Source organism: Rhinoraja longicauda, chromosome 26, assembly GCF_053455715.1.
Source record: "Rhinoraja longicauda isolate Sanriku21f chromosome 26, sRhiLon1.1, whole genome shotgun sequence".
Taxonomy (NCBI): domain Eukaryota; kingdom Metazoa; phylum Chordata; class Chondrichthyes; order Rajiformes; family Arhynchobatidae; genus Rhinoraja; species Rhinoraja longicauda.
The window spans coordinates 22,030,347-22,046,887 of NC_135978.1; the positions used below are offsets into that span (position 1 = coordinate 22,030,347).

At 54.8% G+C, this 16,541-nt stretch overlaps 1 protein-coding gene across 1 annotated transcript in view; it reads left to right on the plus strand.

The window, feature by feature from the left end:
* Nucleotides 1-1,768: 1,768 nt before the first annotated feature.
* The window catches only part of LOC144606541 (transient receptor potential cation channel subfamily V member 3-like), a 34,757-nt gene continuing 19,984 nt past the window's right edge, over nucleotides 1,769-16,541 (plus strand). Inside the window, exons 1-7 of the mRNA XM_078422796.1 lie at nucleotides 1,769-1,876; nucleotides 8,717-8,809; nucleotides 10,674-10,760; nucleotides 11,898-12,008; nucleotides 14,452-14,585; nucleotides 15,846-16,025; nucleotides 16,108-16,251. Of these exons, the coding sequence (XP_078278922.1) occupies nucleotides 1,779-1,876; nucleotides 8,717-8,809; nucleotides 10,674-10,760; nucleotides 11,898-12,008; nucleotides 14,452-14,585; nucleotides 15,846-16,025; nucleotides 16,108-16,251 (847 nt within the window). The 5' untranslated portion in view covers nucleotides 1,769-1,778. The remainder of the gene's footprint in view (nucleotides 1,877-8,716; nucleotides 8,810-10,673; nucleotides 10,761-11,897; nucleotides 12,009-14,451; nucleotides 14,586-15,845; nucleotides 16,026-16,107; nucleotides 16,252-16,541) is intronic.

Sequence of the window (16,541 nt, forward strand, 5' to 3'; positions counted from 1 at the left end):
AGAAGTTCTCCAAAATGTCGCTTGGATGAGAGAGTAGCAGCGACAAGGAGAAGTTGGACAAACCGGGATTGTTTTCTGTGGGGCATCGAAGGTTGCGGAGAGACCTGACAGAAGTTCATAAAAGTGTAAGTGGCATAGATGGGGTAGACAGGGTGGAAGTATCAGACTAGAAGGCCTTCAGATTTAAGGTGAGAGGGGGGCAAAGTTTAAAGGAGATGATGTGTGGGACAAGTGTTTTAGACTGGTGGCATGCACTGCCAGGGTTGGTGATGGAAGGTGTTGAGATAGTGACAGTTAAGAGGCTTTTGGATAGGCACACAGATGTGAAGGGAATGGAGGGATGCGGAGCAGGTGGGATTAGGTTGGCATCGTGGCCGGTGCACACACGGCCGGTGGGTGGATCCCCTGTGTTGTTTGGAGTCTGCTGGGCCTGGATCTCAGGTGAGGTTCTCTCCAGAGATGCTGCCAGCCCCTCTCAGTTACTCCAGCGTTTTGTGTCTATCTTCGGTGTAAACCCAGCATCTGCAGTTCCTTCCCACACTGTCCTGTCCTGTCCTGTCCGACATTCGACGTTAGTTATCACTGGGCGGCCCCTGGATGTTCCCTCGGAACCAACGACGGGTCAAGGTGCGTGTGGGGCCACTGGGCCAAGTGTTCCAGATCATTCTGCACAAGCGGACGCTGCTCTTTGAGTAATCTTTCCTGTGCGTGTAGTGGTGGAGTTTACAACTTCTCCTTCTTCTCCCCCCCCCCCCCCCCCCCCCCTCACCCTCCCTCCCTCTATTGCGCAAGTTGGTGGAAAGCTCGCCGCGCCTGGACCAACTTGCCCCGGGGTGACCCAGTCCGCCAGCGGGTCAAGGCCAGAGGGACGGACGGACGGACACCCACCAGGGCAACGTGCAGAGGGACGGACACCCACCCACCCACCCACCAGGGCAACGTGCAGAGGGGAGGTTGCAGGCGGCGGAGGGTGAGGTGGGGCCCGGGGTGGGGATGCGCTTGGGACGGGGTTGGGGCGCGGGGGGGCAGTAGGGACGGGCGAGGTGGTGCCGCCGTCTCCGCACTGACCCGGGGAGGGGAGGGAGAGGCCCTGGGGGGAGGGGAGGGAGAGGCCCTGGGGGGAGGGGAGGGAGAGGCCCTGGGGGGAGGGGAGGGAGAGGCCCTGGGGGGAGGGGGTTCACAGAGGGTGGGAAATGGAGGGAAGGTTCGCAGCTCAGCGACTCTTCCCCCACCCTCATCGACCATCCACCCCGCCCCATCCCATCTCCCCCCCCACCCCGACCACCCCCTCCCCAATCCACCTCTACCATTCCGCTCCCTCCGCAGGTGAGGGGGTGTAAGGTGAGGGGGTGTGGGGTGAGGGGGTGTGGGGTGAGGGGGTGTGGGGTGAGGGGGTGTGGGGCAAGGGGGTGTGGGTTGAGGGGGTGAGGGGGTGTGGGGTGAGGGGGTGTGGGGTGAGGGGGTAAGGTGGGGTGAGGGGGGGTGGGGTGAGGGGGTGTGGGGGGTGAGGGGGTGGTGAGGGTGGGGGGGAAGCTGCAGAGCCACTGGGAGTGGGTGACTGATCTGCTGGGTGAAGGGTTCACTGGTGGGACTGTGCTGGGATTGGGTCAGGACATTGCCTGAACCCCCCCCCCCCCCCGCGCTGGGAGAGTGCCCTGTGGGAGGGGGGGGGGGGCAGGGTCGGGGGGGGGGGGGCAGGGTCGGGGGGGGCAGGGGTTTGTCTGGGTGCCTCCATTCACTGGAGCTGTTTACCCACCGCAGGCACCAGGTGGGGAGTGATGGAGGAAGACTCTCTTTACACCAACATCCTGGATGTTCAGGATCTCCTCGGTAACTTGAACCTGCTCCAGACCTTCCAGCAGCAAGCGGCGAGCGGGTGAGAGAGGGCTGGCTGATGTACGATGGAGCGCCCTGGCATGGGAGGGGCAGTGAGGGAGCGCAGCGCTGTGGTAGGGGCGGTGAGGGAGCGCCGCACTGTGGGAGGGAGCACCAAATCTTGACACCTGCGATCGCTGGCTGGTCAGGCGGCAGCAGCGGGGCGGGCGGTGCTGAGAACCTAAGCCTGAGTTGGGACCGAACAAACTATGTCCTCTCAGCCTTCCCTGCTGCTGTACCGGTTCCCTGAGATCCTGCCTTGTCCCACTCTCCTACCTGTTGTCGCTGACACCACCTTTATCCATCTCCGCTCTGGGACAAACCCACGATCCACATCTCTCTACAGCTGAGACTTCCACCAATTCACCTCCCAGTGAGGGAAGGACGTCCTTGTCTCCATCCAAAATGGACCATCTTAGGACAACCAGGGGTGCTGGAAACCTCCTGCACTTGTCTAGATACCCCTCCCCCATCCCAACTGGGGAGGCTGGTGGAAGGGAAGCATCCATGATTTCCCTTCTCCTTTGGGAATGGGGGAACCAACTTCAAGGGAAGACGGGAGGGTCAGCCGGGATGACTTTGGCAAAGCGGGGTGAGCATTTGTAACCGTTTTTATTGTGAAAATAGCGTATAAAATCAAACTGTTAGACATTGCAGTAGAACCTATTGCAGCATTTGCAACATCAGCCAAACCACCCAGTGGACCCAGTCCAGGAGGTAGAAGGAGAGCCAAGTGATGAGGGCGATCACCAACTGTGACTGGTAAACAATGATGTCCAGCAGGACGTAGGCAAACAGCACGATGTACTTGAAGAACCAGGACGATTGGCCGATGGTGGCATCCAGCAGGCAGTAGATGAGGTTGAGGCAAACCTTGAGGAGCAGGTAGAGGACCCAGAAGATGTACTCGCCCACGGCGTAGAGAAACCAAGTGCCCAGGTTGCCCAGCCCCTGCGAGGCACTGCCCGCTCCCACCTCCGCCACCTGGCGCAGCCAGAGCGCGTAGTCCTGAAGCGTGTAGATTTGCCAGCTGATGTAGTTGCCCAGTGCGTAGCTGAGCCACAAGGCCCTCTCCTCCGCCATGTACCACAGGCACAAGCTGGCATCCCGCAGCACGTACATGGTCCATGTGAAGTAGCGCAGGTCTGCCATGCACAGCCAGGTCAAGTCCACGGGCAGCAGGAAGGACATCCACTTGGCATGGCCCAGCAGGCTCTGGGAGATGCTGACGGTCGTGTCCATGAACAGGTAGGAGGCGTAGAGGCCCTGGCTCACGATGGTGTAGGAGAGTAGCAGGCTGTACTCCTTCAGCATGTACACTTGCCACCTCAGGAAGTCAGCCCACAGGTACTCCAGCCACAGGGTGCAGCGGGCATACAGGTAGGAGCAGGTGGTAGAGAGGCCCTTCGCAGTGTTAGACAGCCAGCGGATGTAGTCGTAGGCCACGTACAGGGCCCAGTTGGTCCGGTCGGTTGCCCGGTAGAGCAGCCACAGGTTGGTGTCCAGCACCACGTAGGACAGCCACATGTTGAGCCTCCAGAGCAGGTGCAGCCCCCACAGGCACGCGGCGTTGTTCATCATCACAAAGAAGCCCCAAACCAGCCCGTCCAGCAGCCGCCCAACCAGCCACAGGCTGGAGTCCAGCAGGCCGCTGGTCAGCCATAGCCCACCCTGCAGTAGCAGGCGTGAGAACCAGGCGGACACGGGCAGCAACAAGTCCGTCAGGGGCATGGCGGGCGAACTAGGGCACCGGGCTCACTGTCCAGGGGCAGGGCGAGGGCTGGGCGCAGGGAGGGGCAGAGGGACTGGGCTCCAGGGCCCCCAGACTGGGGGCAGGATGGGGCATGGTGCCAGGGGGCCTTGGCAGGCCCAGGAAGAGAATACTGCTTCTGGGAACCTCCTGCAGGGAGGAGAAGAGGGCAGAGGTGAATTCCCCCACCAGCTCGGTACAACCCCACACTCTAGCCAGCGGCCCCATCTCCTGCCAGCCTTCCCCCTGATTAGTGTCCTTCACAATTGACCTCTGAGAGAACAATCGGGCAGCTGGCCAATAGGGACGGGTACGGGCAGGAGTTGGGAGCCATTGATTTGCTGGATTCCCTCTCCCAGGGCCCTTCCTCACCTGAGAGGGGCTCCATCAGCCCTCTGGGGCATTGGGAGCCACGCTGGGCAGGGGACAGAATTGTTCCCAGTGTGGGATCAATCAGCCCCTCCCACCGCCAATTCCAGGCCCATCATTCACAGATCTGTGGGAGGGGCGGTGAGGGAGTGCCGCGCTGTGGGAGGGGCGGTGAGGGAGCGCCGCGCTGTGGGAGGGGTAGTGAGGGAGTGCAGCATTGTGGGAGGGGCGGTGTGGGAGCGCCGCGCTGTGGGAGGGGCGGGGAGGGAGCGCTGCATTGTGGGAGGGGTAGTGAGGGAGCGCTGCATTGTGGGAAGGGCGGTGTGGGAGCGCCGCGCTGTGGGAGGGGCGGTGAGAGAGCGCCGCGCTGTGGGAGGGGCGGTGTGGGAGCGCCGCGCTGTGGGAGGGGCGGTGAGAGAGCGCCGCGCTGTGGGAGGGGCAGTGTGGGAGCGCCGTGCTGTGGGAGGGGCGGGGAGGGAGTGCTGCATTGTGGGAGGGGTGGTGAGGGTGCGCTGCATTGTGGGAGGGGCGGTGACGGAGCACCGCGCTGTGGGAGGGGCGGGGAGGGAGTGCTGCATTGTGGGAGGGGCGGTGAGGGAGCGCCGCGCTGTGAGTGGGGTGTGGGAGCGCTGCATTGTGGGAGGGGCGGGGAGGGAGTGCTGCATTGTGGGAGGGGCTGTGAGGGAGCGCCGCGCTGTGGGAGGGGCGGTGAGGGAGCGCCGCGCTGTGGGAGGGGCGGTGAGGGAGCGCCGCGCTGTGGGAGGGGCGGTGAGGGAGCGCCGCGCTGTGGGAGGGGCGGTGAGGGAGTGCTGCATTGTGGGAGGGGCGGTGAGGGAGCGCCGCGCTGTGGGAGGGGTCTGCACTGAGGTATAATTTGAGGAACTGTTCTCCAAGAGTCGGCACCTTCAGGTGATACGGGGATGAATCCAGATGGGTCCGGTGTGGAAGACGCATCGCTTCTGTGGAGCTGTGACTGAAGCTGCGCCTGGTGATGGAGCGGAGACCTTGGCCTGCGGGTGGTGAAGGCCCGGCAGCCCTGTGGCCCAGCCTTGCCCCCTCCCTGCCCTCGCTCCTCCCTGTGACCTCAGCGGGCGCGATTGTTCCATCAACAGAGGTTCTCAGCTCACATTCCAGACCCGCGAATGTCAGTCCCACCGGCCTACCCCAGCCCACTTTACAACCAGGCTTGAAGCTGCTGCTGTGCAGGACAGGCTCCCACACCAGGCCACAGCCCTGCCTGTTACACCCTCCTGGACCGAGCCATGCCCCAGCCTATTCCCCCCCATGCCTGGCCCAAGTCTCCTGGCCTGGCCCATCTCCCCAGGCCCTCCCTTTTCTCCCCAGGTCCCTCTTCCCCAGCCCCCGCATGGCCAGTGATGGGCTGCTTCACACGTCCTTCCCACTTGAGGCAGACACAGATGTAACACCAGCTCTTCAGTCCCCCCTCCACTCCGATTCTTGCCCGTAATCGGCATCCAGAACCAGGGGAGCTGAGGCAAGGAGACTGAGGTATGAGTGTGTTTCAGGGGCAGGGCAGAAGGAGGGGAGGGGAGTGAGCAGAAGGTGACCACTGGGAGAAAGGGTCCCAGTTTAGTATCCGTAGCCATGCCCCCACAAGGGGTAGGGGGCAGCGTTGTCGGTCTGGGCCTCCCTGGTAACTGATCTCCTGAGGCCGCAGAGCAATCCCGAGCTCTTGCTCCACAGACAGAGTGCTGAGGGGCGGGCGTGTGGGGGGCCATGAGCCTGTGTCAGAGGCCAGGTGTAAATCCCTATGGCCCCTACACCATTCGTACATGGGCAGGATATGTTTAGAGGGATACCAGCTGAGTGCGGGCAAATTGGACCAGCTCGCAAGGGGCATCTTGTCGGCATGGATGAGTTGGGCTGAAGGATCTATTGTGCTCCACTGAGATGACTCACTGGTCTTGTAAGGCCATGGAATTTTATTCCTGGTTTGCCCTGCGGGGGAGAGGGGGGGGGGGGGAGGGGGAGGTGAAATTCGCACAGCTGGAGACGACAGCATAATCTGTCCCACCTGAGACTTCTCTGGTGGATCGGTCAGGCCCCCGTCTCCGACACATCTCACAGTCTTGGGTCTCCATCTCCACAGCTTCTGTGGTCTTCAGTGGACCACCCACTCCTGGAACTGTTTCCGTAGGGTATAGATCCCAGGCCCATCTCAAGCATCTTGTAAGCTGGTTGCATTTGTGGGAAATGTTACCTGACCTGCACGGGATTGGTTTAGTTGGGCCATTTTAACTAATTAGCTTACCACAGTGACTGGACTTCCCCTGCTGAGCTTGGGGTTGTCTGGGAGAGGGTGGGAGGTGGAGATGCAAACTCACTGCTCACTTCTGTTGTCCTCTTCAATTTTCCTTGGCAGGTCAGTGGACCCCACCGAGTTGCTGGACGAGTTTCTGACCAGCCCCAGCCTCGATGAACCTTTCCCATTCCAAGATGATGTCTCCCCCAGAAGCAGGAGTTGTCTCCTCTCCAGTTTCCTTCTCCTAGTCCTCCTCTCCTTCCCCTCCCCAAGCCACCAACTCCTATAACGGGCCAGCAAGCATAGCCAGCAGAGAATGTGTACAGGTTTCCGTGTTGCTTTAAGAACAGGACAGCACAGGAATAGGCCCTCCAGTCTACAATGTCTGTGCTGAACATGATGCTAGATAAACTAATCTCATGTGTCTACAAATGATCCGTATCCCGCTGAGTTATTCCAGCACGTTCTGTCCTTCGGAGGTTAAACTCAACCCCTTTGTCTGCACATGGTCCATATCCGTCCATTCTCTCCAAATCCATGTGCCTATCCAAAAGCTTCTTCAATGTCACTTTCGTATCTGCCTCCACCACCACCCCTAGTATAAGAAAATAACTGCAGATGCTGGTACAAATCGATTTATTCACAAAATGCTGGAGTAACTTAGCAGGTCAGGCAGCATCTCGGGAGAGAAGGAATGGGTGACGTTTCGGGTCGAGACCCTTCTTCAGACTGATGTCGGGGGTGGGACAAAGGAAGGATATAGGTGGAGACAGGAAGATAGAGGGAGATCTGGGAAGGAGGAGGGGAAGGGAGGGACAGAGGAGCTATCTGAAGTTGGAGAAGTCGACGTTCATACCACCGGGCCGCAAACTGCCCAGGCGAAATATGAGGTGCTGCTCCTCCAATTTCCGGCGGGCCTCACTATGGCACTGGAGGAGGCCCATGACAGAGAAGTCAGACTGGGAATGGGAGGGGGAGTTAAAGTGCTGGGCCACCGGGAGATCAGTTGCGTTAATGCGGACCGAGCGCAGGTGTTCAGCGAAGCGATCGCCGAGCCTGCGCTTGGTTTCGCCGATATAAATAAGTTGACATCTAGAGCAGCGGATGCAATAGATGAGGTTGGAGGAGGTGCAGGTGAACCTCTGTCTCACCTGGAAAGACTGTTTGGGTCCTTTGATGGAGTTGAGGGGGGAGGTAAAGGGACAGGTGTTGCATCTCGTGCGGTTGCAAGGGAAAGTGCCCGGGGTTAGGGTGGTTTGGGTAGGGAGGGACGAGTGGACCAGGGAGTTGCGGAGGGAACGGTCTCTGCGGAACGCAGAAAGGGGAGGGGATGGGAAGATATGGCCAGTGGTGGGGTCCTGTTGTAGGTGACGGAAATGTTGGTGGATGATATGTTGGCAGTGTGTTCCAGGAGCCCACCACCCTCTGTAAAAACAACAAAATACCCTGTACATCTCTTTTAAATGTTGCCCCTCTCACCTTAAAGCTATGCTTGCTAGTCTTTGATCTTTCCACCCTGGGGAGAAAGGTTCTGACTGTCTACCTTATCTATACCTCTCTTATTTACTTCTATCAAGAATTGTGTGTTTGTCACATCCCCTCTCACCCATCTATAAGGCACAAGTCATGCCGGTGAAGGAAGACTCCACTCGCTTGTGTCAGTGCTGTTCCATCACTCAAGCTCAGCACCGTTTAGCACAAAGGAGCCCGATCGATCGGCACCACATCCACTACCCTAAACTCCCTTCACCACCAGTGCACAGTGAGTGCCATCTACAAAACTCACAACAATTACTTGCCTAGCCTACTCCAGCAGCACCTCACAAACCTACCCCCTCTCCTAGCAGAAAGGTGATGGGCCGCAGGGCCAGGGGTGCACCACCACCCCCAGGTTCCTTCTCAAGTCACGCCCCACCCCAACCTGGAAATAAATCACTCTACCTTCACTGTCACTGAGTTTAGACCCTGGGACTCTGCCTTCTGCCCAACACCTTCCCCACTGCGGCAGTTCACCACCACTTTCACACGGGCATTTCCCAAGGCCCATATATTCCTCTAAACCTTTCCTGTCCATGCACCGGTCCAAATGTCTTTTAAATATTGCTATAGTATCTCCCTTAACTTCTTCCTCTGGCAGCTCATTCTATACACCCTCCACCCTTTGTGTGGAAAAGGTTGCCCCTCAGTTACCTAATAATTTTTTCCCCTCTCACCTTGAACTTACGTCCTCTAGTTCCTCATTCCCCGACCCTGGGGGGAAAGGCTGTGTGCGTTCACCCTACCGATTCCTCAGGAGGGAATTGGAAGGGTGTAGTTTGCAAGGTGGAGCGATTGATTGGTGATAGCAGAGCTCGGTCTTCTGTAAGCTGAGTCTCCCCAGTCCGAGCCCACACCGATTCTGTGTTAAAGGTGTGAAGGTGATGGGAGATGTTCTGACTGCGTTGAGTTTGAATTTGCAGAGCGGACGAGTGTACGGAGGGCACCGAGTCCATCACGGAGGAGAGTCTTTACGAGTGCTTCCCCTTTCAAATGGACAAAAATGAGAACATCAGGTACGTGTACCGCGTGTAGACACAAAGAACGGCAGATGCTGGTTTATACCAAAGATAGACACAAAGTAATCTGAATAGGAAGGCAGATTATTATCTGAATGGTGTCAAGTTAGGAAAAGGGGACGTACAACGTGATCTAGGTGTCCTAGTGCATCAGTCACTGAAAGGAAGCATGCAGGTACAGCAGGCAGTGAAGAAAGCCAATGGAAATGTTGGCCTTCATAACAAGAGGAGTTGAGTATCGGAGCAAAGAGGTCCTTCTGCAGTTGTACAGGGCCCTAGTGAGACCGCACCTGGAGTACTGTGTGCAGTTTTGGTCTCCAAATTTGAGGAAGGATATTCTTGCTATTGAGGGCGTGCAGCGTAGGTTTACTAGGTTAATTCCCGGAATGGCGGGACTGTCATATGTTGAAAGACTGGAGCGACTAGGCTTGTATACACTGGAATTTAGAAGGATGAGAGGGGATTTTATCGAAACATATAAGATTATTAAGGGGTTGGACACATTAGAGGCAGGAAACATGTTCCCAATGTTGGGGGAGTCCAGAACCAGGGGCCACAGTTTAAGAATAAGGGGTAGGCCATTTAGAACAGAGATGAGGAAAAACTTTTTCAGTCAGAGAGTTGTGAATCTGTGGAATTCTCTGCCTCAGAGGGCAGTGGAGGCCAATTCTCCGAATACATTCAAGAGAGAGCTAGATAGAGCTCTTAAGGATAGTGGAGTCAGGGGGTATGGGGAGAAAGCAGGAATGGGGTACTGATTGAGAATGATCAGCCATGATCACATTGAATGGCGGTGCTGGCTCGAAGGGCCGAATGGCCTACTCCTGCACCTATTGTCTATTGTCTATTGTCTATTGTAACTCGGCGGGTCAGGCAGCATCTCTAGAGAAAAAGCATGGGTGACATTTTGGGTCGTGAACCTGTTGTCTGGTCTACACCAGTGACAGGGTTTAGAGGCAGGAACACAGTGGGTGGTGTTACTGTGCTGGGGTCCATAACCCAGAGGGTCTGGAGTCCCTGCTCTGGGAGGTGACGGTGGGAAGGTCCAAATGTCCATCAACATTTTGCTTTTCTGCAGTGCCCTGAGTTAGAGGGGAAACATGGCAGTGGTGACCGACATTATCCTTACAGACAATGACTGAGCCCTTTCACACCCACTCAGCTGCCAGGTGACCTTTCCAAGATCCCACTGTGGTCTGGGGAAGGGGGTGGGGGTGGAACTTAAGCTGAATGTCAGGAATATCTCACCAATAAATCCAACCAGAATTGCATACATTTCCTCACCAGGGGGACGGGGGAGAGTGGATGGGGGGGGGGGGGGGGGAGTGGGAGGGCATGACATATAGGAGGCAAAGGGGTGGTGATGAAGGATCCAAGTGGAAGTACAGAGGAAGGTGGGGGGAAGGAGAAGAGGTTATGTGGACGAGGGAGGTAGGAGGAGAGGGAGACGGGAGAGGAAGAGAGGTTGGGAACAGAATATAGGGGAGAGGGTATGGAGGGAAGGAGAGGGAGAGAGAGTGGGAGACATGGGGGAGATCGAGAGGGAGAGGGGGAGTGGAACAGCCTGAACCTGCCTCCCCCAACACAGCCATTCACTGTTTCATCTCCGACTTCACTACACCTGCGACTTCTTGGCCATCATTACTTCTGCTTTGTGCTGTCCCTGGATTACTTTTCACTCCTAGTTTTCACCTGCTCATGGGAATGCGACAAGATGCAGGAATGTTCACAATGACGAGGACACCATGAACCACTGAACACCATCAGCACCTGCGCTGGCAGATGCAGCCAGTACGATGTCAGATGCAGAGTCCATGCACGTCCCTGGGCAACCAACATCCCATCACTTTTGTTTTCACAGTTCAAGCAGACCAGTGGCAGAAGTGGAAATGGCAAAAGATTCACGTGGCCTTCCGTCCTGTCAGCTGAACGCAGATCCGACCGTCAGGTATTTACAACATGTACTCCTGTCCCAGTACACACATGCTTCAATGCTGGGGTTTTGTTGGGCTGAATGTACTTGACTCATGTATTGGTTTCATTAAGGTCACTGGATCATCCACATCTATTGTGTAGGAAGGAACTGCAGATTCAGTTTAGTTTAGTTTAGAGATTGAGCGTGGAGACAGGTCGTTCAGCCCACCGACCAGCGATCCCCGACATTAACACTACCCTACACACACGCAAGGGACAATTTACACTTATACCAAGCCAATTAACCTACAAACCTGTACGTCTTTGCAGATGCTGGTTTAAAAACGAAGATAGACTCAAAACGCTGGAGTAACTCAGCGGGTCAGGCCGCATCTCTGGAGAAAAGGAATAGGTGACGTTTCGTGTCGAGACCGTTCTTCAGACAGAGTCAGGGGAAAGGGAAACGAGAGATATAGACGATGATATGGAGAGCTATAGTTCAAGTGAATGAAAGATATGCACAGTAACGATGATCAAGGAAAGGTGAAGCCCAATGGTCCATTGTTGGCTGTGGGCTGGGTGTTAACGAGTTAGTTTCACTGTATGACTTGTAACACCTAGCCCAAGCCAACATTGTGGTCTCCATCTTTCCTTGATCATTGTATATCTTTCATTCATTTGTTCTGTATCTCTCTATATCACTGTCTATACCTCTCGTTTCCCTTTCCCCTGACTCTCAGTCTGAACAAAGATCTCGACCCAAAACATCACCTATTCCTTTTTTCTACAGATGCGGCCTGACCCGCTGAGTTACTCCAGCCCTTTGTGTCTACCCAAATCTATTGGTTCTATCAGGCTCTGCAGGTTAATACCTCTTGTCAGGTGGTGGCCCTACAGGTTACAGCTCTCCAGTTGTTCCTCAAGGTACTTTGTTCTTCGCCTCTATCAGCATCTGGACCGCGTTCCATCGGAGTCTATTGGCTTTCATTGGGTGTTAGGGTCGAGTACAGTCTGTCCTCTGGGCTCTTTCTGTGCATCTCCACACGCTGGACTCGACAGACCCACTCCGTCTGCTCCCCTCATCCATGGTCTATCCCGGCTCCCTCTGCACCCGTTCCATCATTGACCAATGGCCAACAGTTTCCTGACCTGATCTTCAATCCACTTTCAGCCTGTGGAAGAACATTGAGTCTTACATTTTCCTGAATCCCGTGGCCAAATTGGACAGCAGGGATGGTCCGTCAGCTGCTCAGGAGGAAGACATGAGCCCTGAAGACGAGAGGTGAGATCCCGCCCATCTGTTCATACTCAGTGGGTGCGGCGGGGGGGGGGGGGGGGGGACACAAGCAGTGGGGACAAGGAAACAGGTCTCAGGGAGCTTGTACACAAATGAGTGTGGGAACAATGCAGTCTCTGTATCTTCAGTGATCTTGGGGCAACCCAAGGTATCTTGCAGCTCATGACATACTTTTGACATGTAGGCAGCATGATAGTTCATTGAGGACAGTTCATTGGCTATATTTAAGAGGGAGTTAGATGTGGCCCTTGTGGCTAAAGGGATCAGGGGATATGGAGAGAAGGCAGGTACGGGATACTGAGTTGGATGATCAGCCATGATCATATTGAATGGCGGTGCAGGCTCGAAGGGCCGAATGGCCTACTCCTGCACCTATTTTCTATGTTTCTATGATCTAGCAAGAATCATGGCCTCCTTTGTACGGAGTAAGATGTCACAAATGTCTTTGAGGCAAAAGACCAAACCATATTGGTTATTTTTTGAGTTTAAGTAATTTGCATTTGTACAAGATTTTGGCAGGCCATACATGGAGGATTTTGTTTTATTTTGGTCACCGTTCTATGTGAAAGATGCCATTAAGTTGGAAAGGGTGCAGAGAAGATTTACGAGGATGTTGCCAGGACTTGAGGGCTTGAGCTGCAGGGATAGATTGGACAGGCTAGGATTTTATTCCTTGAAGTGCAGGAGGCTGAGGTGTGATCTTATCGAGGTGTATAAAATCATGCGGGGAGTGGGCAGGGTGAATGCACAGAGTCTTTTAACCAGGCTGGAGAATCAAAAACCAGAGAACATAGGTTTAAGGTGTGAACTGAAAAACTGAACAGGAACCTGAGGGGCAATGTTTTCACACAGATAGTGGGTGTGTGAAACGAGCTGCCAGAGGAGGTAGTTGTTGCAGGTGCAATAACAACCTAATTTAAATAAAGGGTTAATTTTAAAAAGACATTTGCACTGGTACATGGATAGGAAAAGTTTAGCAGGATTTGGACCAAACACTGGCAACTAGGACTAAATTAGATGGGGCATCTTGGTTGGCACGGCATGGGAGATTTGTTCATTCTGCACACGCTGGACATGAGATCTCCAACGCGCACGTGACAAGGCCTTTGTTTACGAAATATGGATCAGAAGGGTTTAGAGTCCTATGGGCTAAATGCAGGCAGATGAGACTGGCTGGACAAGGTGGGTCAGTGGGCCTGTTTCCCTGCTGTACAGCTCGAGGACTCTACAAATGTACACGTGCATAGTTGTGCAAAGTCTCACCCAGGCTAAGGTACGTGGAACTATACAGGACATGTGTGCTCACATGCAGGGATAACTGTAAGGGTTATCAGCGATGGCATGCCTGCTGGATACCTTCCACTGGAGTACTGGGGAAACTCTGGATACCCTCCACTGGAGGAAGTGCATGAGTACGGACACACACTGGGTGGGAACATGGGTTGTGATGCTCTCATGGTCAAACAGCCCTGTGGTGCTCATTGTTTTGACTGATCACAGTGCATAAAAACTAGGAAGAGGCCCTTCAGCCCATAATCCCAATGCTGAACATGCCAAGTTAAACTATTCTCTGCCTGCACATGATTAATTTCCCTCCATTCACTACCTCTATATCCACCTATCTAAAATCCCCTTAAACGCTACGATTGTATCTGCGTCCACCTGTACTCCTGGCAGCACATTCCAGGTACGCTCTCTGGATAAAAAACCTTCCCTGCACACCTCCTTTAAACTTTCCTTCTCTTATCCTAAAGATATACCCTGTAGTCTTTGACATTTACACACCCTGGGAAAAAGTTCTGACTGTCTACCGTATCTATGCCTCTCATCATTTTATATACTTCCATCAGGTCTCCCCTCAACTTCCCATGCTCCAGAGAAAACAATACAAATGTGTCCAATCGTTTCTCATAGCTAATACTCTCCAATGCAGGCAGCATTCTGGTAAACCTCATCTGCACCCTCTCCAAAGCCTTCACATCCTTCCTGCAATTGGGCAACTAGAAGTGTACACAATACTCTAACTGTGGCCAAACCAAAGTTGTGAAGAAGGGTCTCGACCCAAAACGTCCTTTTCTCCAGAGATGCTGCCTGACCTGCTGAGTTGCTCTATTTTATTGTGTCTGTCTCAAAGTTTTATAAAGCTGCAACACGATTTCCTGATTCTTATACTCAATGCCCCGACCGATGAAGGCATGCAGACCATATGCTTTCTTTACCGCTGTATCTACCTGCTTGTGTTGCTATCTACTTTTTCCAATAACTTGGTCAAACATGATTTCTATTCACCAACGTTTGGACAGGCAGCCTCCACAGCCTTGGTGTAGGCACATCAGTAGCAACAAGGTCAACGTCACACCTTCCTGTGCTGCAAACAGCAGCAAAGGTGTTACATCCTAACAAAGACCTGCTCCTCTCTTTTGTCCAGGAATCTTTGCGATCTCAACTCGTTCAGGCTCCAACTCTTCGGTGCGATATTTAAAGGCAACCTGGAGATGATTGACAGCCTCTTGCTGAAGATGGAGGCTTCAGACTGGAACCTGTCCCACCCTGCGCTCAGAGGTAAGAGTCAAGAGAGAGGTGGAGACTTTACCCGACCCGGCACCGTGTCTGCCGAGTGCCTCCCTCCACCTCCAACAACCTGTCGGTGGGTGTGGAGAGGATGTACTGATGATCTTGGAGGCAGTTCCAAGCATGGGAGTGCAAGGGTACAAGTCATAGACCATAGAGCTGCCACCTCACAGCTCCAGCGACCTGGGTTTGATCCTGAACACCAGTGCTGTCTATGTACGTTTTTTTACTAGCAGCATCCGTGGAGGGAAATGGACAAAGTGCAGTTTCTCCCATTATTTTGCTCCCTGTTTTCCCCGTTACCTTCTTCTTACATCCCTTCCTCCGGCTTCTCTGGAATTTCTATGCCACAGAAGTATCTGTGGAATTTTCTGCCACAGAAGGCAGTGGAGGCCAATTCACTGGATGTATTCAAGAGAGAGTTAGATGTAGCTCTTGGGGCTAACGGATTCAAGGGATATGGGAGAAAGCAGGAACGGGGTACTGATTTTGGAAGATCAGACATGATCATACTGAATGGTGGTGCTGGCTCGAAGGGCCGAATGGCCTATTCCTGCACCTATTTTCTATGATTCTATGTTTCTCATTTCACTCCCCTCCTTATCTGACACCCTGTTGTCTTTCGCCTTTGTTTACCCATCTGACACTCAACTCCCCTCACTGTCTCTACCTATCACTTGCCTGTCTTTGCACTGCCCCCACCACTCTTCCAGCTTTCTCCCCCCCTACTACAATCAGTCTGAACGGTCCCAACCCGTAATGTCACCAACCATGTTCTCCAGAAATGCTGCTTGACCCACTGAGTTACTCCAGCATTTTGTGTTTTTTGCTCAATATTCGAGTACCTACAATTTATTGTGTCAATGTCCTAGTTTTATAATCGTCTACCCTGGTAAAAAAGACTGAGCGTTCGCATTATCCATTTCCCCTCATGATCTTGTGCACCTCAATGAGAACACTCCTCAGCCTCCAACGCTCCAAAGGAATACGTCCCAGCCTACCCAACCTTTCCTTGTATCTCAAGCCCGTTGTGCTCTTGCCTCGCCTCTCTTTTCCAACCTTCTCCCTCGCACTCCCATCAGTCTGGAGAAGGGTCCCGACCTGAAACGGCGCCTGTCCATTCCCTCCCGAGATGCCGTCTGACCCGCAGAGTTCCCCCAGCACTTTGTGTGTTGCGTCAGCTTCAGCACCTGCAGTCTCCTGTGTCTGCACCGTCTCTCACTGATGCTCTCTGTCTGGCATCTTCTGCAGACCCCAGCACGGGCCAGACCTGCCTGATGAAGGCCCTGCTGAAGATCACCAACAAGGCGGAGGAGCAGTGTCAGGACGACATGACGGTGCGTGTCGTCAAGAAGCTCATCTCCTTCTCGCGGCGCCGCGGAGACCTGCCGCAGCTCGTCAGCGCCACCTACAAGGACAAGACCTACCGGGGTAGGGCCTGGCTCGGCGCCGCCCTCCCTCCGTGCCGCCGGCCCCCTCTCCCGCCCATGTTCACCGTCTCTCTTGTTTCCAGGGCAGACGGCTCTGCACATCGCGGTGGAGCGCCGGCGCTGTGACCTCGTCCGGCTCCTGGTGCAGAGTGGAGCCACCGTCGACCCCATGGCTAATGGCAGCTTCTTCCGCAACAAGAGGCACAAGCAGTGCTCCTTCTACTTCGGTGGGTGGGGCACGGGGGTGGGGGCAAGGCAGAGGCGCACGCACCGGGTCGTGTACATGGAGGTGTACAAGGACCGGCCACTCTGGTCGCACCTGCACAGGGGTGGGGACAAGGCACCAGCTGCACAGGGAGCGTGTACACAGGGGTGGGGACAAGGCACCCGCCACACACACAGGGGACGTGTACACAGGGGTGGGGGAAAGGCACCCGCCATACACACAGGGAGCGCGTACACAGGGGTGGGGACAAGGCACCTGCCATACACACAGGGGACGTGTACACAGGGGTGG